The sequence below is a fragment of the Lynx rufus genome, unplaced genomic scaffold, assembly GCF_022079265.1.
Source record: "Lynx rufus isolate CCGP_SWC_20201006 ecotype Redwood Valley unplaced genomic scaffold, mLynRuf1.p SCAF_10, whole genome shotgun sequence".
Classification (NCBI taxonomy): Eukaryota; Metazoa; Chordata; class Mammalia; order Carnivora; family Felidae; genus Lynx; species Lynx rufus.
Genome location: NW_025814824.1, coordinates 2,762,613 through 2,789,142, shown reverse-complemented (window position 1 = coordinate 2,789,142; position 26,530 = coordinate 2,762,613). Strand labels below are relative to the sequence as shown.

Below are 26,530 nucleotides of genomic sequence, written 5' to 3'. Positions count from 1 at the left end.
GCTCCGGTAGAGATCCACACAGAAAATAAGAATTTAATATACCACGAAGTTGGCACATCGCTGCAGAAAGACTTGGATGAACTACTAGGTCAGTGGCAGTGGTGTAGATCACAGTCCCTCTGGAGGCCAACTTTATTAACTCACGCCGCGTCCTGTACAGACAAGTGAATTCCAAATAGGTTAAAAAGCCAAATGGAAAGCATTACCGAAAACACTTAAAGAAGTGAATGCGTAGATAAATCATAAATCAATGTTGTGAAATACAATTTAGGGGAATATCGTGACCTTCTCGTGCAAGACAGGACCCTCCAGAGCCATACAGAAAATGACAGACGTGTGGTTACAGGAATTGGTACAGTGTTTACTGCAGTAACAGTTTGTGTTAGGTAAAGTGCCGACACCATCAAACGAGAAATGACTGAATGGGAGATTATCATCCCCTTAGTCTATAATAGAAAGATAAGGAATATAATAGGAAACTGGGCCCAAGATCAAAGCAGTTAGTTAATGGAAAAATGGGTGAAAATGGCCAACACACATGCGAGATGAATCACACTGCCTTATAGACATCAGGGAAATGCACATCGGAACGAGGATGAGATACTTTTGCGCGTGATAGACAGAGATTCAGAGATCGATGCTGTATCGTGTTATGAGGGGTAGAAATAAGTTTCCTTAAACATTGATGGTAAGAGGGCAGATTGCTGCAGACCTGGGGGGCATGATTCAGGTCTGTGACACTCGTAGTGACCCTCACCTAGCACTCCAGTGTGGCAGTGGTGGTAATCCTGTGACTTCCTGGAGTTGGTCATGGTCTTCATGTAGCTTCGGGACAGCTGCCGTGGTTGTATTCACACAATGCTGACAGCGGTAGGGGCAGTGACGTGGCTGGTGGTGGTGGCGGTACTTACATTACACACGACTGCCGGGGTGGCGGTTGTGGTTCCGTAAATGCGATGGTCATGGTGCTCACAGAATTCCATATTGTTGGTTGTGGTCCATATGTAACTGTGACGGTGTTGGAGGTATTCACGTAATTCGACGACACTGCGGTTTCCACACAACTGTGTTAGTGGAGGGATGCACGTTCGTCACGGTGTTGACAGAATTGTGCAGTGCAGCGCACTGGTGGTATCCACAAAACCTCAACATTGGTGGTAGTGGTGTTCATATAGTTCTCCTACCATGGTGATGGTATTTGTCATGGTGGTCACATATGCCTGCTGTGGTGGTCATGATACTCCATACCTGCAATGGGGTGGCGGTGATGGCATTCAGATGTCACTGTGGTGTCGGTCGTGGCGTCTCCATAACCCTGTGGTGTTGTCATGGTAGTACATAACTTTATGATCGTATTTCTGGTAGTCTTCCCTTAGCCGCATCTTGGCTAGCTAGTCACATAGCTCTAGAAGCCGGTCATGGTGTCCACGTGGCTCTTTCATGGTGCTGGTGTTCGTGTGCGCATAACCTGCAACTGTGGTACTTGCATTTCTGTGACTCTGTGACATTGCTGGTGTTGTTGCTTTGACTCTGTGATGTGGGTCGTGGTATTCACATACCACCATGATGGTGGTGGAGGTTATGTGCACATGGTCTGTGAAGCTCAGCATGGTGTTCCTACAACCCTGCAACACTTACTTGTCATGGCATTAGCACGACTGCACGGAGTTGATGGTGACAGTCATTGCATCTTGTGACAGTGGTGATGGTATAACTCAGACAACCCTGCGACTTGGTCGTGGTGTCTACATAACTCTATGACGATGGTGGTGTTGGCATTAGCACATCACTTTGAGATCATGCTAGTGATATTCATGTAAATCTGCAGCTTTAGTTAGGAGAATCACATAACCCTCCTGGTTGGTGGCCATGGTATTCACAAGGCTCCGCAACAGTGGTGGTGGCAGTGTTTGCATGGCTCTGTGACAGTGGTCGTGGTGTTCATGTATCTCTGTGATGGCCATGGTGGTAGTATTCTCCTAGCTCTGCCTTGGTGGCTGTGGGATTCAGATAATTCTACACGGCAGTAGTAGTGATCTTCACAAAGCACTGAGATGGTGTTGGGTGTGCTAATCCTGTAACTCTGCAAAGTCCATCATGGCCTTCTTGTAACTCAGAAATGGTGGTCATGGTGTTCACACAATCTTTCAGGGCTGGTGTGGCCTTCGCATAACCCTGTGATGGTGGTTCTGGTATCCATATAACTGTGAGGCTGTTAGTTGTAGTCATATAACTCTGTGATGTTGGTGACAGTATTCACAGACCTCTTCAATAAATTTGATCACCTTCCCATAAATCTGAGATGCTATTGGTGGGGTGTTCAGATAATTGCAGTGGTGCTTGGGGGGGGCATTTGTGGTGTTGGTGGTATTTGCATAATTCTGTAGTGGTGGTGGTCGTGTATTTACATAGCTGCAGTGGTGGTGTGGGGATACATGTACTGCTGCAAAGCCAGGCGTGCTATCCATATAACTCTGTGATGATCATCGTAGTACTGATGTAACTCTGTGATGTCGGTGGATTTGGTATACACGTAGCTCTGCAAGTTTTGTCCCAGGAACACATAACTATGAGACTGGATGTGGCATTCAGATAATTCTGTGATGTTTGTGATCACGGCACTTATATATCACCATGATGTTGCTGGTGGTATTCACATAACTGTGATGGTGTTCATGGTATTCCCATTTCTCGGTGGTGGTGGTGGTGGTGGTGGTGGTGTAGTCACATAACTACAATGGTGGTTGTGGTATTTAATAGCTCTTGACGGTGGGCATGATATTCAGCTATCTGCAGTGGTTCTTGTCACAGTCACACATCTGCAATGATGGTCATGGGGTCTTCCCGTGAGTCTGCAATTGCGGGTGTGAAATTGTGTAACTCTGTATCTTTGAAAGGTAGTGGTGTTGTTATCGACACCGTTCTGCCACTTTGGTCATATTAATGACTTCACTTTGTAACATTGCTGATGGTGGTATTCTCATAACCCTGGGATATCTGGGACACTGTTGTGGTGTCCCCGTGCTGTGACAGTGATGGATGTGGCAGTCCTGCAACTCAGCAAAGTGGGTTGTGGTCTTCACACATTTGAGCGATGGTGATAGCAATATTCACATAACCCTGCCATGGTGGCGGTGGCGTTCACACAACCATAACAGCAGTGGCGGTGCTCCCACAACCCTGCAGTGTTGTTCCTGCTTCTCACGTAACTTGGGACATCACTGCGGTATTCACGCGGCCCTGTGATGGGATGTGGTATTCGTGTAACTCTGTGCTTTGGTGGTGGTAACAGTCACGTAGTCCCATGGTGTTGGTCCTGGTCCACAGGTAGGTCTGTGATGTTGGTCAGTGTAATCACGTGCCTCTGCAGTGCTGGTGGTGGTCTGATTCGTGTGGCTCTACGACGTTGTTCATGGTATCCTCCTGACCACCGTGGTGGTGGTGTTCCAACAACCGTGTGATGTGGTGGTGGCGGTGACATCACAGAGCCACCCAATGGTTGGAACAGTAGTTACATTTTATGGGTACAGAGGCTCAGGCTCAGAGAATTTTAAAGTTTCGCTTCGAGTTACATAACAAGATATGACAGAGTCAGGCTCCAATTCAGGTTTTCTGAATAATTCAAATGCAGTCTTTTCTGTGATACACCATGAGGTCTCTTCCTGCGAAGTCTAATTTTAAAGGCATTGGTATAAAACATCTGTCCTTCAAACTCCCCAGGGCTTTGGAACACAAATATTGTATCTCTACCGTGCTAGTTGTTTATCTACAGCTTTCGTTATGTCCATATATTTACATACACACATGCACTTACATGTGTGAAACTGATTAAAAATTTAGCTACAAATTTAGATGTGTAAATTAGAACTTCTGAAAGTTTGTGTTATATAATGCAGGAGAGGGCTTTCTGGTAAGCCAAAAGAAAGCAACTATGAGGGTAATGTATAGTTTGTTCATGGAACCCAAAGTATATTTATTAAATAATGAAGTTTACCATTGGTTGAAATGTTGGTATTATAGCGTTTTCATTACTTCTTTAAAAATGATAAGCCTCTAGGCCCTCGTAAAGGGCTAGAAATACGATGGTGGGATGTTGGGCTCTGAGCGGTGGTTACACGCAGGTACGTGTTTCGGCAATAATTGAATTCTGCATTTAAGACTTGTGTGGTTGACGGTACATGTTACAACGCAACACAAATTTTTAAAAATGTACCTCTAACTAAAATGAAAATACTAATGGAACTCAGAAGAGTCAAGTCTAGTACCGACATAGGCACTGAGGTTAGTTTCGTAAGGGTGTGGGTTATTGCTTTTACAGAAGATAACAAAGTCTCATGATGTACATAAAATGAGATCTAGGAAATATATATGGCTTTCCAAAACGCCCTTTACACAGTTAAGAACTGTCTCTTCGTCTCAGTCCCCAGGGCTCATGATTTACGTTTTCTTCCCCTTCCAGTACTTGGGGTGCATTGAAGTTCTCCGCTCAATGAGGTCTCTTGACTTCAGTACAAGAACACAGATTACCAGGTAAGCCCTCTCGAATGTGGACTCCCGTGAATTTACTTTGGAAAGGAATGATTTCAGAGTTTGCAGCCTAGAAATTTCCGAGGGAAACTTTGCCCCTTGAGTGCTGGTGACCGTGACAGGGAGGGTATTCAGGATTCCCAAGTGTTCGTCCCCACCTGTGATGCATGTCTCTGACATGAGCACCCTCGGGGACACTCCCTGCTCCTTCCAAGCTCTCTTTATAATGAAGCTTCAGACATGCGTGGTGCTTGTGATTGTTCCTTTACACACGAAGCCCTAATACAAGCTTGGTATTTTAAAGTGTACTCAACTGTGTTATTTCTTTCCAAAGAGAAAAATGTGTCAGGAGAGAATTTTCAACTGTATACACAGGGAATAAAATGCGTGGATTGGAGGCAGAAACATTCATGGCGGTAGTAGTTTAAGAAGCAGTTGGTTCTTTGAGGGGGTCAGCGATTTTGAGCAGGGGTATGTATCCTCCACCGTCAACTAGATTCTAAGCTTCCTGAGAGCCAGTTCTGTATTTAAGCATTGTTTTTAATGAAATCGTAACCTTTTAGAGCTTATACCTTTAAAACATGTTGGTTTGGAGTCACCTGGAAGAGGAAAACTGGAAAGTCAGGAGGGTTCATGAAATGGCACATTTCTGTGGGTGACCTTAGCTTGCTTTGGTATTTGTAGAATTACTTGATCTAAATAGTGACCTCAGAAAATGCCTCATGTTTATGGCAGTCAAGTCACTGTATTGTCTATCTTTGGGTTAGCAAGCCAAAGTCTAACGTTCGAGCTTTAGAAAGTAATTATTTGTAGTAATAGCTGTAAATGATGCACACGCTTTAATTGTGGCAAATACTGGAATGATATGTCTTCCTCACGGAAGAAATCTGTGTTCAAAAGAAGGGATGTTTCTGTCCCTCCTGAAGCGGCTCAAGACACGCGTGGCGGGGACACAGCAGCATTGTAAACTGCACTCAGGGAAGAATCGTGTCCATCGATCTGCACAGGATGGCCTACGGGCCTTGCCGAGGCAGAGGGGCGGTACCGTGCAGTGGGAGCATTCCGGAAACCAGCGGGAGCATTTGCGGAGCGAACCGTCTGTCCCACGCACCAAGTGTCAGGTGCAGGCGGCACGCTGGGCAGGGCGCTCTGGCCGCATCTGGGCCACGGGAACACACGCCTGTTCACCTTCTCGTGGTGGTGGCGGTTTCGTTAGAGAGAACTGTTGGCTATTTCTGCCGAATTCCTGTAACAGATCCTGCCCCTTCTGAGATGCTTTCGTATCGTTTAAATTCTCTGGATGTATTTATTGAGCTCTGCACGTGCAGCATGACGGCTGCCATGGGCTGTCTTTCCTGGCCTCCCGGTGTGGGGACGCAGACCTGGGGACCAGCGGTGGGTGGTGGAGGGGGGTGAACAGTCCCTGTGTGCCCTTGATCGGGGTCCCGGCACTCTCTGGGGGGGAGGTAGTGAGGACACTGCGGGAGGAAACTGCAGAACAGATATGGGTGGATTTGGACGAGTAGGTGTCTTTCTCGATCCCATTCCATTTAGACGCTGGCAAAGGCTGGCGGCGTAATGGGCTGAGGGGGGTGCCGTGCTGGGACTCAGGAAACTTGGTGAATTCTGGTTGCACCAGAACAGCCTTGGCTTTATCAGGCTTTTTTAAAACTACGTGTGCTTGTCTGCACGATGCTTTCTGCCTCTTGCCTTGCTTTTATATCACATGACACGGTCCTTATTTTAGGTAATAGCTGGAGACCCCTTGAAGGAAACTGACAAATCGATGTCAGAAAGAAGCCTTTGCCTCCCGGAGAGGAATGTCCAGCAGTGTCCTGCAGGTGGGCACACGTTGGAGCTGCTGAGGCCCCTGGGGTCTTTGAGTGCTCACCAGGCCAGTGACTGCTCTCTCCCGCCATGGTTTTCTCTTAATACTAAAGGCAGTCTCGGAAGGTTGCCAGAAAATGTGAGGTTGTGGTTAGGTTTTATTAAATAGGCTCTAGGAAGTTGTGTTTCCAAAGGCTCCCCAGACATCACGAAAAAATATTTGTCTGTCTATATACATATATATGTGTGTGTATACACATTATATATATATGCACACACACACACATATATATGTGTGTGTGTGTGTGTGTGTGTGTGTGTGTATAAAGCTTATTTATTTATTTTGAGACAGAGTGTGTGAGCATGAGCTGGGGAGGGGAAGAGAGAGAGAGAGAGAGAGGATCCCAAGCAGGCTCCAAGCTGTCAGTGCGGAGCCCGATGTGGGGCTCGATCTCACAATTGGCAAGATCACGACCTGAGACAAAATCAACAGTCAGATGCTTAACCGACTGAGCCACCCAGGCGCCCCAAAATTTTCTCAAGCAAGTAACCAGCCACTCACTACGCCTCTGTTCCACTGTTTCAAGTTTTGGATGTAAGCGTCTTTGGAGGCTCTGGCGGCCAAACCACGCGTCCTTTTGTTGGGGTCAGTGTAGTTTTGTGCTGTTCCGTCTGAGTTGAGGTGGATCGTCATGCCTTCGGTAGAGTCACCCGTGGGTTCCCGACCTCTTACTGGTAGATAACTTCTACAACTATCCCAGAAGTTGCCATCGACTCTGAGTTGCAGTGGTGGCTGTTAATCACCTTGTACCCCTAACGCTTTGGGCAGAGCCTTGGGGACTGCCTACCGCATTGAGGGATGTCCTGTCCTGTACGTGGAGCCCCCCTCTGCCATTTACCACTTGTGTGGAAAGGCATACAGGCATAATGCCCACATCAGTGGCTGTTGTGGGAAATCGGGTGCCCAGTGGGCGGGGCCTACAAAGTGTACCGCACAGCCCCTGAGGGGCGTCAGTGAGGGTCTCCAGTTGGTGTCACCGAGGTGGACAGTTGGCGGGGGGTCCCAAGCAGGGAGGACCCAGCTCCCCGGCTGGGCGTCAATCAGAGACCTCTGTTTTCATCTGCCACTGGTTTCCAAACGAGGTTATGGTGGCCAGCGGTGGTGGGCACCCACTGTCCCAGCGAGTTGCCTGCCTGGCCTGAGCCCGACCTTCAGATGACCGCGCGAGGGGACCACATCGTGTGCCTCCCTGAAACGTCCTTACCCAAGATGCTCCCACCTGTCACGGCGTGGGGGGCGGGGGTGTTGAACGGTGTTACAGAGGGACGAACCATGTCAGACAGGGAGGTCACGGGGGAGAACGTGTTCTCTGCCCGTCGGGCCCGCCCTGCACATGGATAGGAAGCTCCCCATGTGCCTTTGGTCACTGGACTGGCCCTGTCCTTCCTCCTTTCCTCTGATTTCCTCATCTGCTCATTTTTATCTTATTTATCGTGTTAAATTTTACCTATTATTGGGGGTCATCTTAAGCCATTTTTAGGACACGGAAGGCTATAAATATATACACACTTAAGCCCAGAGCACTCAGCGACGTGACCTGTCTTCAGCCACAAATGCAAACATCTGACGTGTGTTGTTGGGTCTCATTGACCCCGGCTGACCTCCTGCACCGCTTGGACTCCCCAGATAAAGGTCACGTAGGCATGTGGACTCAGCCACGTGTGACTTTGCTGCACTCTGGATGAGCTCAGGTTCAGCACGTTGTCCTAACATAAACTCATTGTGGAGAGTCCATCAATAACGGAATCTAGTTTCGTGGGGTTTTGTTTGTTTTCCTCATTTTGCTTATGTAAAAAAATTTTTTTAATGTTATTTACTTTTGAGAGACAGAGAGAGACAGAGTGTGAGCAGGGAAGGGGCAGAGAGAGAAGGAGGCACAGAATCGGAAGCAGGCTCCAGGCTCTGAGCCGTCAGCACAGAGCCCGACGTGGGGCTCCAACTCAAGAACTGTGAGATCATGACCTGAGCCGAAGTCGGATGCTTAACCGACTGAGCCACTCAGGTGGCCTGTTTGTTTTCATTTTAAAAGCTGTTGTAGTTTCAGTGGACCCCAAAGAGCCTGCTTAGGCCCAGAGCTCCACCAGCACCACCCTGCGGATGTGACCTGCCCCCCAGTATTCCCTCTGGTGCACACACCCAGAATCAGCATGCCTGGAAGAATCTCTATAAAAAGGCACCAAGTCTATTTAGTCTGAAAATCAAAATCAAAACCTGTGCCTTTCGGGAAGGTATTTCCCTTTTGTTCTGTTCCAGCATATCAGTGGGGTCTCGGGAGACGTTCACGGCTGATGCCGTCTGTCGGGGTCGGTTCACTGCCGCGTGGCCACAACCTGTTCACATTGTCAGCACGGGGCAGAGGGCAGTGAAAGTGGAAGTAGCCATCGGCCCGCCGGTGGGAACGCTGTGACATTGCCGTGTTTTCTGTCTGATGTTTCACGCAGGCACTGTGTTCAGAAGGCGTGACCTTGGTCTGAAAGTGCCGGGCAGTTAGTTGGTGGCTGCAGGGTCTTGAGCCTGAGCAAACAACTAGCAAGCACGCACTGGCGATATGACAACCCGGGGACAGAGGCCCGGGGATGTGGCGCTGTGATCGTGGGGGCTCGTGATAGCAGAGGATGTGGCCTGGCTTCCAGAGTGGTCTCTCTCCCGTCCTGTGCTTGGAGGGGCCCATCTTCAGCCTCGGCGTGGCCTTGAGACTCTGTCCACCCCCCCTTCTCTGAGTCGCAATGCTCCCTCCTCTCCGGTCACTGCTGGCTCCCAGGGTTTTCTACGAGCCCTTAAAGAAGACAAAGTCCGAGGTCAAAATTCCACCACACGGTCCGTCATCCGTGTGCATTCCACCCCAGTCCGCTGCGTTTCTTCTCGTGTGTGTGGCAGCCTTCCTGAGACTGCGTGTGCCCTGGTCAGACGTCCTGCAAGCGAGAGGCCCCCCCCACCTGCACCGGCGGCCCCCAGAACCCTTCCCGTCACGCCTCCCACACGGCAGTGTGGCGTGGCCACCGAGGCAAGTGTGTACTGTGTGGTGTGGGGACAGGCCGCGTTTGCTGACAAGGTATCTGTGCTTACAGAGGCCGTGCCAGGCTCGGGGCAATGCCCAGGCTCTGGGCAGCTGCTGTGGCCAGAGACGGACACCGAGGAAGAAGGGCAGATAAGGCGTTGGGGCTCCCAGCGGCTGGCAGAGTGGTCCGCCTGCATCACCCTGCCCGGGACAGTGACGGAGACACAGGACGGTGGGCTCAGGCATGTTCTGCACAGATCTGAGAACAGCGGTGGGGGCTCCACACGCCCCCCCCCCCCCCCACGAGGGCAGGGCTTGGTTCTGTTAATTTCTCAGTTTGCAGACCCAGAGGAAGCAATCCGGAAAGTCCTGTCTTTGAACATCCACCCGATCCGTGGATTTAAGACGCGTGCTTTACACGTGGCACGGGGGGGGGGGGGGGCTGGTGCCGCCCGATCGCTGCAGCGAGGACACTCAGTTATGGTGTTGCGGGGCTCCCCTCCCGCCGCAAAGTAAACACCTCTAACGTCGGCGGCAGTTCAGCGGGCCGGAAGAGGAGCAAATCTGTAAAGATCTTCCCCGGGGCGGGTTGACTGTCAGAAATAGAAAGGAGACGGCGGTGTGAACGGTCTGCCCACCCGTCCCTGCTACGCGGGGAGCGCGCAGCCGCTCTCTGTGACTTTAGCCTGACTGCTTCATTCTAAATTTACTCATTCCGAACGTGTTTCACGGGCCGAGCCTCTGGCGGCCCCGTACCCCCGGGGTGAGGCCTGGCGGGGGCGAGCTAGCGTGTTCTCCGTTTAGGAGTCTTTTTTGAAAATGCCAGCTCCCTGCGTGCACGCACACCCGGCTCTGGAGTAAAGCTGAGTCCTCCTGCCTCGCGGTCCGTCACTTCTCAGTCTTACCACCCCCAGGATAACCTCGTGCCTAGTGTCTCCTTCGTCTGCATCTGCGTGTGAGGATGTGCCAGGCACAGGTCCACACCTCATTGGAGGCCCCGAGTCACAAGGCAGTCGGGCAGGCGTTCGGTGCAGGCATGCTGAAGTACCACAGAAACTCAGGAGAGCATCCCGAGGGCCTGAGCTAGTCTGGGAAGACTTCCTGGAGGAGGGAACATTTAAGCCAGTGGATTCCTCCCCCGACTACAAGGCAGATCCAAAGGAAGCATAGGACCGAGGCCGTTGCTTTCACAGGCTGGGCTCTGAAGTCAGACCACGAGGGTGTCTGGGGTGTGGGCGGTTACCCCTGAAATCCTTTCCGCCGGCCCCACACGGGGTTCTGTCTTTCGGACTCTGCCAGGATTCTGGTGTGCGCCACGGTGCGGAGCCGGAGTGGAGAGGGAACAGGGGGGCCGTGTGCACCCAGCTGAGGTCCCGCCTCCGGCTGGCTGGCTGCAGTTAGGACGCCAGGCTGGCCCCGGGGGCAAAGGGAGGCGGGGTCTACTTTCCTACAGGCCTCGTTTGTGTGTCCAGTCTCTGCTTCCGTAATGCACGCTGACGGATTCACTCACTTGGGGAGCATTAAAGACGTTACTTCTGGAAACAGCCGGCACAGGCCATGCACGGTGAGGGTGTCCAGGATTGTTCCCTTGACCGGACCCGCATGCACTCGTGCCTGATTCTGGGCCCTGAGCGGACCTGAGGTATTTTGGAGGGTGTTTAGGGAGACTGGGTTGGGGAGCAGGAGGGGGTCGCTGACAGAGACCCCGTCACTGGTCGGCCTCGTTCTCCCATGGAGGGAATGGGGCACCGGTGCATTTGCCCACTGTCTGCCTCCCGCTAAGTTGAGTTAAACCGGGGATCGCCCCGGGCAGAGGACAGAGGCCCACAGTGTGGGGGCACCCTGGCCTGGCTGAGGATGCCGGACGAGCCTCCATCGGAGCGGCCTGTGCCGGGCTCGGGGCCCCGGGACGGCATGGCGGGGTCACGGGCACCACCCCGTGAGCCAGGGTAGGCTTGGGGCAGTGGGGTGACGGCTCCTGGCCCGTCCATCTGAATCAGATCTTTCAGTCTCTGCCCGCCTGAGCAGCTGTCCTGGTCCCAACCCCTCGTGGCAGAACCCTGTGTGCACGGGGTGCGTCCAGGGACCCTTGGGCACCAGCCCAGCACCACTTCCCAGCCACTCATGACCTCTGTGGGCTCGGGATCCTCACACACGGGGGCGAATGGAACCATCTGGGAGACGTGTGGAGGGTCTTGGCAACGGGACCCACGGAGTTCTGGGGCTGCCCCGGCCTGTGCTCAGCACACCTGACGGGGTCTGTCAATTAATATATTAATTAATTAATATTATAATTATAATTAATATTATATTTATAATTTATAATTATAATTAATAATTATATTTAATAGCATTTGATATTAAATTTAATTTAATATTATATTTAATTTAATTGAGTTAAACTTAAACTTAATTATACATTAATAAATGATATTTGATTATATTTAATTGCATATTATATACATATTAATAAATATAACATTTAATTATATCGATTATACCTTATAAATATATATTTCATATATATTGTATGGTATATGTTAAAATTTATCATGTTATGTATTACATATTTATTTTATTATAATTATATAATTGTAATTAATAATATTATAATAATAACCAATATAATGCCTAATCTGTAATATTATTTGCTGATTGATACTATTACTAATGATCAATACCGGTTCGGTCCAGGGTATTTTTTCCAGCTGAAGAGAAAGACCGTAAGTTACTGAGAAGAGTAAAATATTTAGTAAGAAGGCATCGCCTTCACTCGAGCAGTATTTCTAGTATTTCATTCTGTGTCCCTGCTTTGCCAGCTGCTGATAGTAGTAATAATAATCGCGAATAGGACCCCGGCGTGGAGCACCTACTGTGTTCCAGGCTCAGCGCGCTGGTCCTTTGGCCACCGAATACGTGTCTATCGCATGGTACATCCGACCACCGTTGAGATGTTGGTCAGAAAGCCCGGAGTAAGAGCTCGCCTTCTCTTGCGGGGAGAGAGAAGATCAACACAGACGTAGACACGAGTAGGGTGCGAGGAACCACACGACCTTGACGTTTTTGTGGATGCAGAAGGTGAACACAGTCGGATGTGGGCAACTTCGTGCCACCCGGCAGAGTGATCTGAAGGAGGGACGGCCACGTGCGGGGCTTTTCTGAGGAGCCCCGAGCCTGGCCGTGAGCTTCCCGGACAGGCGTGAGCCAACAGGATGGGCAAGGTCACGCCACCAAGACCTCGCAGGCTGGGACGCGGCTGCAGAGGCCCGAGCCAGAGCGGTGGGTGTCAGACGGGCTCTGGAGCGGCGCTGTAGCCACGTCGGGGACGAGGGAGGGGTGCGGCTTCGGGAAGCATGAGCCAGGCAAACCTCGGAGGCCCTGCTGGAGGAGGGGGCTCACTGCAGACGCCCTTCCTGACCACAGTGGAGCAGTGGTCTGAGCAGCCACAGGGGGAGGGAACTCGAGAGCAGGGTCTGCGTGAGGCCCTCGAGGTCCGAGAGGACTCTGCCCCTGTCCTGCTTCTTTTGCTCATCCTGGGTCTGGTCTCCTGTGCTTCCACAACTGCCCGTTAAATTTCTCCAAACAATAGGAGGAAATGTAATTAAAGCGTTCTTCACAAAAAATTTCACGCGGGTGGTTTATAGAAAGGATGAGACCCTCACCAAGTCAGCCAGCTTGACGTGAGTGGGGGACAGAATGGGGCACGGTGGGGTGGGGTGGCACGGGGTTCAGGGATGAGGGAGGTGAGGAAGGACGAGCCAGGTGGGTGGGCCGGTGAAGGGGAAGGCGCCATGTTTTTCTCCAAGCCGTCGCGGGGAAATGCTTCCTTCTCTTCTGGCCCGGAACACCCGAGTAAACCAGTCTGGTTCCCATTTTCTCCCCCCCTGGAAAATCTGGACGCCCTTCTGTCTCCATTCTCCCCTTTCCTTTCAAGGCCTGGTTAACACCACGTCGGGATGGCCTCGTCGTTACAACTTTCTGAGCACAGGGGCAAGTGACACAGCCGTCTGCCACTGAGGGCAGTCACCGCCCATGGGCATGAGAACATCCAGCCGGGGGCCTGTCCGTGGGAGCCAGGGTGGGGAGATGGTCTTAGGGACAGTCTCCTGGGTGGGGCGTGGGGGTTGGGCAGGTATGGATGGGCGTGGGTAGCCCCTGGACTGCACAGGTGAGCCAGGCTCTCGCAGGGTGCAGGGTTGGCAAGGAAGGGCAAGCCCGGCTGTCACCGAGATGCAGAGAGGGGGTTAGACACGGCGTCTACAAGTTCCAGCAAAGCGGGCTGAGGAGCGGGCAGAGCCTCCCACACAAAGCCTCAGGATCTGTCTGTCTGTCTCCTTCTTTGACAGCTTATTCAGCTGTCTCCTGGTGGAACTTTCTGCTCAGGAAGGACACATCTCACTTTGTAGGCTAAGGATGAAGAAACTTTGTTAAATGCCATGATGCCCTCCTGTGGGATTCTGCCGTGGTGGGTTGGGGCAAGGCCAGGTGACCCCCCGAGGTGACCCTGCTAAGATCTCTGGATGAAGGCAGCGTGCACGGAAGCTCTTCGTGTTTTCTCTGCCATTTTGCACCAGAAGGACAGGACCCCCCCCCAACCTGACCTGGGCTCCCCCAAAGTCTGGATTCCTTTCAGAACCCAGAAGGCTGGGCACAGAGGGGCCACAGGGCTGATCTGTGCTCTGTCAGCGCTCTGACCTGGGGCGGGGACTCCAGAGATTTGATGCACGTGAACAGATCGTCTGATTTTCTAGAGCAGTGGTTCTCAAACTTTGACACTTCAGAGTCATGCGGACAGCTTGTGACAGCAGACGGCTGGGACCCGCCCCCAGAGTTTCTGATTCGGTGGGTCTGGAGTGGGAGCTGAGAATTTGCATTTGCAACAAGTCTTCAGGAGAAGCTTCTGACCCGGCCCAGGTACCACCCTTGGAGACGCGGTGCTCCAGATTTTATCTTTAACTTCTGAACTGTTTGCAACTCCCATCTATGAAACCACCGCTTTGAAAATGAGTCCATTTTTTTTTTCAAGTGATCCCACTCATCCAGAAATTTTAAAAATGGAGAGCATAGTTGACTCGGTGGCTCACAATGGTTTAAATAGAATCCACGAGATGAATACGTGGCATTCACTCCATACTCTCCTTAAGGACCATCTGGCATGGTGTGTATTTATAATCCCCATGCCAGAAGCACATTTGTGTCAGGACGCACCTCTCTGGTTGCTCCTTTTCTGTCTCTTTCTCTGAGTTCACTTGCCCCCCAACTGTATCATCCCGTAAGGACCTCCTTGCCTTTGCAGACATCGGTCAAATGTTACAGGTTCTAGAGTCAGGTGATCTGGGCTTCTGTGTGTGCTGAACCACGTTCCAGCTGTGTGGTTGTGCAAGTGACTTAAATTCTCTGTGTCTCTGTGTCTCCGTCTTTAGCATGGGAATCATTATGGTTCCTCCTGACAGGGTCGAGCGATGATCGAGTTAATATCTCAAAAGCACTTAACATGCTGTCTAGTGCGTGGGAGAGCTCGAGACATGTTCGTGGATTTCGACATTTTCGTGTCCGTGATGTTTTGTCCGTGTTGGTCATCTCATTGGTTTACGTGACACTTCCGGGCGCATAAGCCGCAGATCTGTGTCCGCACCTCTGAATCTTCTTCTGAGTCCGGCCCTGTACTGGTATGTCTTCCTGGACACAGCTGCTCAGTCAGTTGCCAGATCCCGAGCATCGTATCTCTGCCTCCTGTTCTCACCTCCCACCACCTCACCTCCAACACCACTGTCGGGCCAGCTCACATCTCCTGGATGCTTGTAACGACCACCCACACCTTCTCCCCGAGTAGAAACCGGGACTGTCCTGCCTCATCTTCTCCCTTGTTCAACCGCTGGGGCTTGTTGGCTCTCCCTGGGCAGCCCCTTGAGTACTTTCCTTCCTTCTGCTCTCTCCTTCAATTCCCTGGGCACCGGCTCATGGGTTAGTGTGCCTGAGACATATTACTCCCTACTTATCCATTACTTGCAGAATACAATGGAAAATTCTTAATTTAGCAGCCAGTGTTCTACTTGACCTGCCTCAGCATACCTTTCTAAATCTATTCCTCATGACACCCTATCTTCCTTTGCACAGCCACGCCGACCTGCGTACCGCCTCACTCTCCTGGCCCGCTGTCCGTGCCTCAAGGCCAAACATTCAGCCAAAGAAGTGTCCATGTGTGCCCTGAGCTATAGGACCACATTGTGTGAATTGCTCTACAGGCTCATTCCTCACTGGAAGTCTTGAAGACACCACATTTCATCTACTATAAAATACCATCTCCTATTAAAAAAAAACCCCAACTAATTATTTTATAACCATTAAAAGAAAAGCACCACCTGTTAAAATATAACACAATGCTTTAATATCACTTAGAATCAATTCGGGTGTTTGCAGGCACAGATTTATATCATTATAACACTTGTACATCTGTTAAAAGGAAAATATAAGCAATGTGAAAAAGGTATCCCTGAAACTCTTTTCCAGTTCGGAGTCTGAATATAGTGAACCATTTCTTGGCTCAGAATCATTGCTGTGTTTTCTCTAAGTTTTATTGTTCTTTAGGCCATTTCAAGAGCATTGAAAGTCAATGGAATTGGAATCAGAAAAAGATTAGAGAAAATATTTGAAACCAAAAGGTAGGTTTTTTTTCAGGAAAAAACACTAACGTTGGTAAACTATTAGGTCAATCATGAAGAGAGAGAAAATTCAGACTACCAAGAGCAGGAATGAATGAGGGGACATTACCACAGATACCACAGACACTGCAAGGATAATAAGGAAATATTATGAACAACTTTATGCCAATAGATTGAATAATTTAGATGAAATGGACAAATTCCTTGAAAGATAAAACTACCAGAGTGGCTTAAAGAAAAAAAAATAGATAATCTGAATTGGCCTATATCTGTTAAAGAAATAAAATCCATAGTAAAAACAAACAAACAAATCTTCCCATGGAGAAAACTCTAAAGCCACATGGTACCAACTGATAGATTCTACCAAACACTTAGGAAGAAATAAGATTTATTCTTCACGATCTTTTCCGGAAAACAGAAAGGAACATTTCCCAGTTTGTTTTAGGGGGCCAGCATTATCTGGGTACCAAAACCAGACAAAGCATTAAAAGAAAAAAACCCAAAACCTTGTGAACTTAGACACAGAACCCTAACGATATGGTAGCAAGTTGGATCCGGCAATTTATCAAAAAATAATACAACATATACTGGAAGGGTTATCCAGAGATTGGAAAGTTGGCTCAACATTAAAAATTTAAACAATGTAATTTCCCGTATCAGCGGACTAAAAAAGAAAAAAATATGAAAATCTCAATATGTAAAGAAAAGATTTTGCAAGAATTCAACATACATTTATGATAAAAACTCTCAACACACTGGGAATAGAAGGATTCTCCCTTAACCTGATGGCAGGACATCCACAAAACCCTGCAGGCAACCTCATAGTTAGCAGCTTTTATTTAACACTGTACTAGAGATCTTAGTATGATAAGACAAGAAAAATGTAAGAGGCATACAAATCGGGCAGGGAAAAATGAAACAATCTCTATTTGCATATGACACAGTCATCTACACAGAAAATCCTGAAGAAACTATATAAAAGCTTCTAGAACTAATAAGGGAGTTTAGCAAGGTTGCAGAAATTAACTGAAAAATGGAGATTTGAATGGACCATATACAATAGCACAAAAACATGAATTAGTGTTAATTTCAACAAAGCACATCCTAGACTTATATGCAACAAAATAGTAAACATTGATGAGAGAAGGATCTAAATAAATGGAGTTATAGACTACATTCATGGGTTAGAAAACTGCATTGTTAAAACATAAAAATCTTTAAAAATTATCTAGCGATGTAATACAATTCTAATCAAAGTCCCATTGAGCTTTTTGTAGAAATCAATAAGCTAGTTCTTCAATGTATATAGCAGTCAAGAGCTAGAATAGCCAAAATAATTCTGGAAAAGCAATGCTATGTTGAATAAAAGTGGAGAGAGTGGACATCCTTGTCTTGCTCCTGATCTCAGGGAAAAAGCTCACACTGTTTCCCTGTCGGGTGTAATATAGGGCTCGTCCTACATGATCTTTATGAGGCTGAAATACAGTCCCGGTATACCCAGTTTGCTGAGAGTTTTTATCCCGAGTGGATGTTGAATTCTGTCAAATGCTTCTTCTGAATCAACTGAGGTGATCGTGTGGTTTTCATCCTTCATTTTGTAAATTGTGGTGTATCATGTCCCTTGATTTGCAGACCGTCCTTGCATCCCTGGACTAAATCCCATTTGATGATGGTGAATGATCCTTTTAATGTACTGTTCAGTTTGATTTGCTGCTGTCTTGTTGACGATTTTTGCATCTGTTCACCAGGGGTGTTGGCCTATAATTTTCTTGTGGTGTCCTTGTCTGGCTTTGGTATCAGGGTAATGCTGCAGCCAGGACCACGCACTGTATGTGGTTGTCGCGGCTCTGGGCTCCCTTCCACTGCATCGACTGCCCAGCCTTTCTTTGTCTCTCTGGACATTTATTGGAAGTACACACCAGGTATTTTGTAGAATTTGCCTTAATTTTAACTGTTTCTCTTAGCTTATGTGTTTCTGGCAGTAAACAATAGAAATTGTGTCCTTCTCAGTGCGCGTTAGTAGGCGTGTGAGGTCACTTTGTCGCCATAGCGATGTCAGTTTTGATGACTTAGTGAAGGTGTATTTTTTTTTTAATTTTTTTTCAACGTTTATTTATTTTTTTTGGGACAGAGAGAGACAGAGCATGAACGGGGGAGGGGCAGAGAGAGAGGGAGACACAGAATCGGAAACAGGCTCCAGGCTCCGAGCCATCAGCCCAGAGCCCGACGTGGGGCTCGAACTCACGGACCGCGAGATCGTGACCTGGCTGAAGTCGGACGCTTAACCGACTGCGCCACCCAGGCGCCCCAATGAAGGTGTATTTTTTACATGCAGGCTTGATATAATAATGTTCAGACTGTACACAAAAGGTTGTGTTCACGGATCCTCCCTTAGAATCATAAGCATTTCCCCCTCATCAAAATCTATTCACATTGTTGGTCATTATTGGGAAAGAACAAAGTCTAAAGTGTCTAAATGCGGCGGGGCAGGGAGATGGGGCCACATGGCCTTCTAAATGCACAGTCTGAGTTGCCTTGATGAGTTCCGGGTGAGGAGTTCTCAGAGCCCATCAAGGCCACGGGGCATCCCAGAAGGGCCCTCCAGAATCTCAGAGCCCAGCACAGTAGGTAGTCAAATAATACTCGTCAAAATCTTAAATTTTCAGGAGTCGAGGGAAATGGCTGAGGATGGAACATCAGGAAAAGCAAATGGTTAATAGTGGTGGCCCAGAGGATGTGATTAGTGAGACAAACTGTGTGGAAAAGGTGATTTTAAAGCACTTCTCCTTCCTTTCTGCCCCCAGGGCCTTTTCTATGAAAATTAGCACGGTTGTGTGTGCTGAGCACGTTGAAAGTCATTTATCTTAGAAAACGCCGCTTTCTTTGAGGATAATGTGGTGGCGTAGTGGCCTTTATCTTCAAGTTTTTGTTTACTGCTTATGAAGACTTGGATAATTTCGAGATCGGCAATTTATAACTCCTTTTGAAGTACAGACTTTAAGTGCTGGAGAGCAAATTCTAGTGGCCAGTCTATAAGTTGTTATAATCTATTTAAGCACACCAAAATATCAGGTAAGAGAGACGTGTAGGCGAGCAGTGGGTCTGACCCTGCCTCCTTCAGAGGATGTGGTTTATGGCTGGTGTTCTTTTAAGGCAGTGAACCCTGCTCCCTGGGCTGCCCGCTGGTACCCGGAGGGGTGGGCGGGTGTCCTGGTTCTGGGACACCTCCCCAGGACGCAGGGTCCCTGCGGTGCACGCTCTGGTGGAGCTTCTGCCTCTGCCTGTCCCACGGGCACTTGCCCCGGGGGGGCTGTGGCCCTGTGCGGCTCCCTCCTGGCACTCTCCTCTGCTTCAGCAAAGCCTCTTCCCCTTCTCAGGCCCCGGCTCTGGCGGTGTCAGCCTCGCACAGGTGACCGCCAGACCCCTGTCCCACCCGCACTCTGTCCACAGCCCTGGGACCTGCAGGACAGGGAGGTGACAGCAAAGGGGGGACTGTCCCTACAGCTTGTTCCCGTCAGCGATTTTAACGCTGAGCCTACCTTCCAGGGACGCCCTTCTCTTGTGTGAACGGAGCATCCGTGGACGGTTCCTATTCGTGCCGATGGCGTGGGAGCCCAGCATGGCGGGCCAGGGGCCTGGACAGGAGATGAAAAATAGACTCCAGACCAGGGCTTCCCCGGCCTCGGCATCACTGACATCTGGGGCCGGGTCATGCCTTGTTGTGGGGGCTCTTCTGGGCATTTTAGGACATCCCGCAGCACCCCTGACCTCCCCCCCACTAGATGTGCCCCAACAGTCGGACGACTGAGAGCCCTCAGACTTTTCCCAGCGTCCCGGGTTAAAACCGCCACACTCCGCTAACCTTCATGCCCCCAGCCTCAATTCTGTTTCATTATGAACATGGCACGTGCCCGTCCACTAGAGAAAGTTTCGAAAACAAAAGTACCAGAAAAACGGACGGGTGAGTTTTCTTCCACAACTTTGCGAGCACACTGTGTGCGGTTTCGTGTCCCCCATACCCTCGGAGGTAGAGTAAGTGATCAGGCTCACGTACTAATTCAATTTTATGCCGGGTGCACATGCGATCTCCAGACGGCATGCCCCGTCCAGTGATGGGGGTGAACTTGGCCCTTCACATCCGGGGGAATCGAGTCCAGCACAGACCTTGCTTAGGGGTGGGTAGGCTGGGGCCAGAGTCCTGGTCTCCCCCCGGCTCGCCGAGTCTGGGACACAGGCAAGTAACACGGTGTCGGTTCTCGGGGAATCAAGAGTCATCTTACGCCCGCTCATCAGTGGGCACCATTTTGGCTGTTTGGCGACATTCTTGTTTCATCTGAGTGCGACTGTCCTCCCTCCGTATTCGACGTTAGCGCGTGGAGTGGGGTAGGACCTGACCCTCTGAGACATACGTGCCTAAATATATGTTATTTATTATTCCTTAGCTGTGGTTTGTTTACATGTGAGGCAGCGCTTTCCGACATGTGGCCAGACGCCCACAGAGCCTTTTAATAGCAGCGGAGCACAGGATGTGCTGAAGGACGTCCCACGGAAGCTGTTAGCACGTCTGTAAGGGCCTCAGCTCAATTATTTATAGTCTGAGCCAGGGATTCTATCATTATGGGCCTAAAAGTGCGTCGGAAAATGATGATGCGTTTGACAGGAAATACTGAAGATTTAATTACGCTCAGAATGGAGGAAGACGTTAAAATTCGTGTGAATCTCAGGGGGCTGCGTGGGCCCGGTGGTCGGGCCGTGGTTGGGAGCCCCTGCCGAGGCCCCGACCCCACGAGCACAGCACATGGTCCACGGTGGTTGGTTTCTGGCTTCTCCTTAATTGCTGCTTTAAAATTTTTTCCACTTTGGGGCACCCGGGTGGCTTAGTCAGTTGAGCGTCCGACTTTGGCTCAGGTCATGATCTCACAGTCCATGGGTTCGAGCCCCGCGTCGGGCTCTGTGCTGATGGCTCGGAGCCTGGAGCCTGCTTCGGGTTCTGTGTCTCCCTCTCTCTCTGCCCCTCCCCTGCTCGTGTTCTGTCTCTCTCTTTCTCTGGCTCTCAACAATAAACATTAATTGTTTTTAAATTTTACCACTTGAATCATTTTTAAGTGCACAGGTTAGTGGCATTAGGTGTGGTCTCAGTGTTGTGCCGCCATCCCCACCACCCGTCTCCTCCACACCGAAACCCTGTCCCCGTAAAAACCAACCCCCCAGGCCTCCTCCCCAGCCCCCGGCGCCCTCCACCCACGTTCCGTGCCTGTGAATTTGATGACTCCAGGCACCGCGTGGAAGTGGAGTGACTCTTGAACGACATCGGTTTGAGCCGCACGGGTTTGCTTAGACGTGGATTTTTTTCGATGAATCCAGTCCAGCGCTTAAATGTACTCTCTCTGCCTTATGATTTTAACATTTTCTTTCCTCTGGCTTACTTTGTAGAGAGAATGCAGGCGGGATATCACATACGTGTTAATCCACCGTTGACGTGATCAGTAAGCCTTCTGGTCAACACTGGGCTGTTACTGGTTACGATTTTGGGGAATCAGAGGTTATACATGGATTTTCAGCTGTGGGGGGTCAGCACCCCTAACCCCTGGGTTGTTCAAGGGCCAAGCGTATTTGTCTTTTTGTGACTAGCTTATTTCCTTCAGCACAATGTCCTCAAGGTTCATCCATGTTGGAGCAGGCGTCAGACTTCCCTGCCTTGCCAAGGCTGAGTGGTGTTTCCCTGGATGGATGGGCCACATTTGCTTTACCCATCCGCCCGGTCAGTGGGCACTGGGCCCGCTGTTTGGCTGTTGTGAGTCAGGCTGCTGTGAACACGGGTGTGCAAACACCTGTTCGAGACGCTGTTTTTAGTCCTCCGGCGTGCATACCCAGAGACGGAATCGCTGGGTCCCGTGGCCATCAGTGTTTTATCCCCAGCCGCCTGCCGGAGCTCACACCTGCTCTCGCAGTGGCGGGGGGGCGGGGGTGGGGGGTTTGCAGCTGACTTGGGCCAGGTGTCCGGCTCGTGCGGCAGGCTGGGTCCACCTCCCTCTCCCAGCTGTGCGGCCTCAGGCAGGCCTCCTAACCTCTCTGGTCTTAGGTTCTCACCCGCAAAATGGAGATCGTTCGGACTCCACGCTGGGAGATTAATGCCCTCACAGTGGTACAGCGGGACCACTTAGCGGACATGCGATAAGCCCTGGTTGTGGCTCCGTTGCCCCTTTAACATCGTTCATTTTAACCAGGTTTACGGTCAGACGCCGTTGCTGTTGCTGGACTTTGAGGGTTTCACGTGCCGGAAACGTGTCCTTCTTACCTACGTGCCGGCTTGGAGTCCTTTGTAGTGAATTCCCTGTTGACATCCCTCGTCCACTTTTCTGCTGGGCTCCCCTCCGTTTTCTTAGTAATTCGTGGCAGTGTTTTGCACGCTGGGCGTGTGCTGGAAATAGTTTGCATTACAGTGAAACTTTTATTTTTTTTTTATTTTTTTTTTTTAAATTTTTTTTTTCAACGTTTATTTATTTTTGGGACAGAGAGAGACAGAGCATGAACGGGGGAGGGGCAGAGAGAGAGGGAGACACAGGATCGGAAACAGGCTCCAGGCTCTGAGCCATCAGCCCAGAGCCTGACGCGGGGCTCGAACTCACGGACCGCGAGATCGTGACCTGGCTGAAGTCGGACGCTTAACCGACTGCGCCACCCAGGCGCCCCACAGTGAAACTTTTAAATTACAGTGTGCTCATCAAGGCTCGTGTTCCTGTCTTGAACATCTCCCTCGTGGGGGGATTACGCCGATGATCTTCTAGTATTTGTATTTACTTTTCACATTTGGATTTTCATGCCACCTGTGACAAGATAGCCACTGTGCCCAGCCCGGATTCCCCCCGTGGACTCGAGATGCCTCTGTCTCGTCCCCTCAATTCCCTTGGACAGTTGGATGTGCTCCTGGACACCGATACGTGTGCGGTTCTGATCCGTAGACACATCCACCCTGGTGGGACCCGCCACCCTTTGCTGTGCTCTCTTGTCGACTAAAAAGAATTCTTCATCATTTTCGAACTTTCTTCTGTGTTCTGACATCGTAGCGTTCATCACAGAACGATCTCATCAGGATTGCAGTTATGATCGAGGTGATCATGACTGTTTTGGGGAGAATTATACTTAATGATACCACGACCTTATGTCCAGGACGTGGCACGAGTTTCTGCCTGTGCGGGTCCTGCTTCTGTCCTCCAGCGACGCTTTCTGCTGTCTTCACGTGAGCACGCCTCGTTTGTCACTGCGGCCGCGGTTTTGGCGTCCACACGCATGGGATCCCCCTTCACCCCGCGTCTCTCTGTTGACGCGCTGCTCCTGAGAGACTCTTCCGTGTCTGTCTGTGTCACAAAGCCTCGTATCTGCCCCAGACATCTTCCCCTCACCTCTCTTCAACAACATAACCCCTGCCCGATTTAAGGCACCAGCCGTGCGGCTTCTGGCCTGTTTTCCTGGCTCCTGGGTCATGCTCTGGGTCACCCTCTGTCCGCTGTGCCCCTGGAATACCAGGGCGTCAGCTTGTGCTTAGGAACAAAGGGCGTCCCCCTCTGGCCCTGCACCTGAGCGGAGATCCTGTCTTTCTCCGGGCCTTCGCCATGTCACAAGGCCTGGACGTGGACCTGCCTCCTCCTCACTCCATGTGACTGGTGTCACCCTCTCTCATCAGCTCTGGGCCCACGCGGCGGGACTGGCTCTTCTCCTTGTCCGTCCCGCCGCCCGTGGGTCTGGGTTGCTGTGCACACCCTCCAGCCCGAGGGAGGGAAGGGCCGGCCCCAGTGCTGGCTCCGTGGCCGTGGCCGTGGGTGGAGAGCGAGATGGACAATGATGTATCTTCTCGCCTATGCATTGTGCATGGGTGCATGGGATGCGCGTCCGAGTCCCTCCTGGCCTGGCGCAACCAGCCTGGGTGCCGGCCCTTGTTCATGACAGTGTCCTTGGGGAGCTTTCCAGGACAAGGCCGGCATGCTGCGTTCTCATGAGAGACAAAGACACAGGGCACAGGGGCCATGCCCGGTGCTGCGCTGACCTGGTGGGGGGGCACCCCTCGTTCCCATGAGACCTGGGGTGCATGCCTGCTCACTCTTGTGGGGCTGACGGCAGTGTGGCCCCGGGTCACCGTGTGCATTACATGAGTCTTAGAGGAGACCACGCGTGGCAAAGCTTGGCTTTGGAGCCCGGAGGATCTAACTCGGATTTTGACTCCTCTAATACGGTGTGATTCTGGGAAGAGTCAGACACCTTCTCTGAACTTAATTCCTTTTGTCCTCGTTATTTTTTTTCCAAATGGGAAGAATGGCTTTGACATCTGAGGGGGAGTGGCTCAGAGAGACGAGGGGCGTGAAGACAGAGGCCAGCTGTCCCCCTTGCTGGGGGTGCTGGCTCTCCATGACACGTGTGTACGTGTGCGTGTGTGCATGTGCGAGCCACCCTCCTACACGGCGGAGTCCGTCTTCGTGAGTCCGGATGCCGCCCTCCCGGCCGCATCGCCCCCCAGGTCCCCTCAGATTCCGCCCCTTAAATCAAGACACCTTACGCCCAGCGAGTGCCAGACATGTTCCCTGAAGGTTGACCCAGGTTGACCTCGTTCTCTCGTGCCCGTTCTCCCCACCAGAGTCAATCAGAGGGACTTCGTCTCCACATGTACACGGGAGCAGAAGGATGTGGACGGAAAGCCGATGCCCCGTCCAAGCAGAGCAGATGCCCCCCGTCTGCAGTGAACATACTGTGCCATCAGGAAAGGGAAACGCGTCTCGTCCCAGTAAATTCTCCAGAGCGTGCGTCTCCCGCACGAGGGGAGCGAGTCACAAGGTGCTGGATGAGGAAGAGTCAGACCAGCCTTCCTCTCCTGCCTTGCAGATGGGCTCTCCCCAGAGGCCCTTCCCTCGGCCTCGGGCAGGCGCCTCCCGGAGCCAGGGCCGCCCGACGAATCCTGCCGTTCTCCGTGCCCCCCACCCCCCACCGCTCTTGTCCCCACCTTGCACCTCGGGCTGGCTTTGCCCGACCGTCGTCCTTTTGGCCGATGGCGCTGTAACTCTTTGCCTGATATTAAACACATTTTTGGAGAAAGAACAATGGTGTCCGTGGAGTGCTTATTTCTAGGGGTTTCTTCTTTGGCTTCTTGTATTTCACGTCTCCCATCTTCCAGAGTTAGCTTGCGTGATAATCTGGAGTTGTCCTTGTCGGTAATCTGGCGGCCAGGAGCATCCCCGAAAGAGGCAGGAGCGTGGGGTGCGGCCTGGCTCTCCCAGCCTCTGACTCCTGGGCTCCTGGGTGTGTCCTGACTCCCAGGTGTCCTGAGCGGGGAGGTGGCTGGGACGGCCCCCCAGGGTCAGGAGGGAAGCTGGCTGGGACGGCCCCCTAAGTTGCTGGGAGGCACGAGTGAGTTTGCTGTGGGCAGCATATCGGTTCTGCTTTGCCTCAGGGGATCTGCACGTATTTCCTCCTGATGCGAGGGGCCAGTGCTGGGAGATAGTGGTCTTTTCCCTCAGGACTCAGGGAGACACGATTTCCTTCCTTTGGGGACAGAGCCTCTGCACTGGCTGACAACTCCTTCACTTTGTGTGCCCAAGTCTCCTTGACTGGAAAACGGGAACATTCGTTTCATTTCTGGTTGCACTGTTGACTTTCTGAGGATTTGTGCCCCTCAGGCAAGAATGTCTGGGGCCACCGGATGCGTGCACATGTGTCCGTGTGCATGCAGGGGTGTGCACGTGCACAGCGGGCCCATGGTGGTTGAGGACCCTCGACCCCCGGCCGCCCTCCACGCGGTCTCGGCAGATAAGACTAAGGATAATACCGTTAATACACGTCCGAGAGTGGGCTTTCCAGTAGCTGGTGCTTACACACGGATCTATTTATTTTCCTATCGTTTTCTAGGGACCATATGTTTCTAGGGACCATATGTCTGTAAATGAATCTGATTATGGTCAATGTGAGTGTGTGTCATGTCTGGAGCCAGAATTAGCCGCCGGGAGTCTACAGTTCTCTGCTCTCTCTGTCTCTGACGCCGTCTGTATGTGTATACGTGTATATACGTGCACGTATGTAATTACGCATTTACGGTTCACCCTTGAACAGCGCGCGGGATTAGGGCCACTGACCCGCGCGGACTCAAAAGTCCATGTGTAACTTTGACTTCTCAAAAACTTCCCTACTCGTGGTCTGTTGACCTGAAGCCTCACTGAAAACAGAAACAGTTAACTAACATGCATTTTACGTCACGTGTATGATGTGCTATGTTCTTACAACAAAGTAAGCTAGAGGGGCGCCTGGGTGGCTCAGTCGGTTAAGCATCCTACTTCGGCTCAGGTCATGATCTCACGGTCCGTGAGTTCGAGCCCCGCGTCGGGCTCTGTGCTGACAGCTCAGAGCCTGGAGCCTGTTTCAGATTCTGTGTCTCCCTCTCTCTCTGACCCTCCCCCATTCATGCTGTCTCTC

At 50.9% G+C, this 26,530-nt stretch overlaps 1 protein-coding gene across 1 annotated transcript in view; it reads left to right on the top strand.

The window, feature by feature from the left end:
- The window catches only part of SHC3 (SHC adaptor protein 3), a 98,144-nt gene that overhangs the window by 20,942 nt on the left and 50,672 nt on the right, over nt 1-26,530 (top strand). The window contains exon 2 of the mRNA XM_047097282.1: nt 4,460-4,530. Coding sequence (XP_046953238.1) covers nt 4,460-4,530 — 71 coding nt within the window. The remainder of the gene's footprint in view (nt 1-4,459; nt 4,531-26,530) is intronic.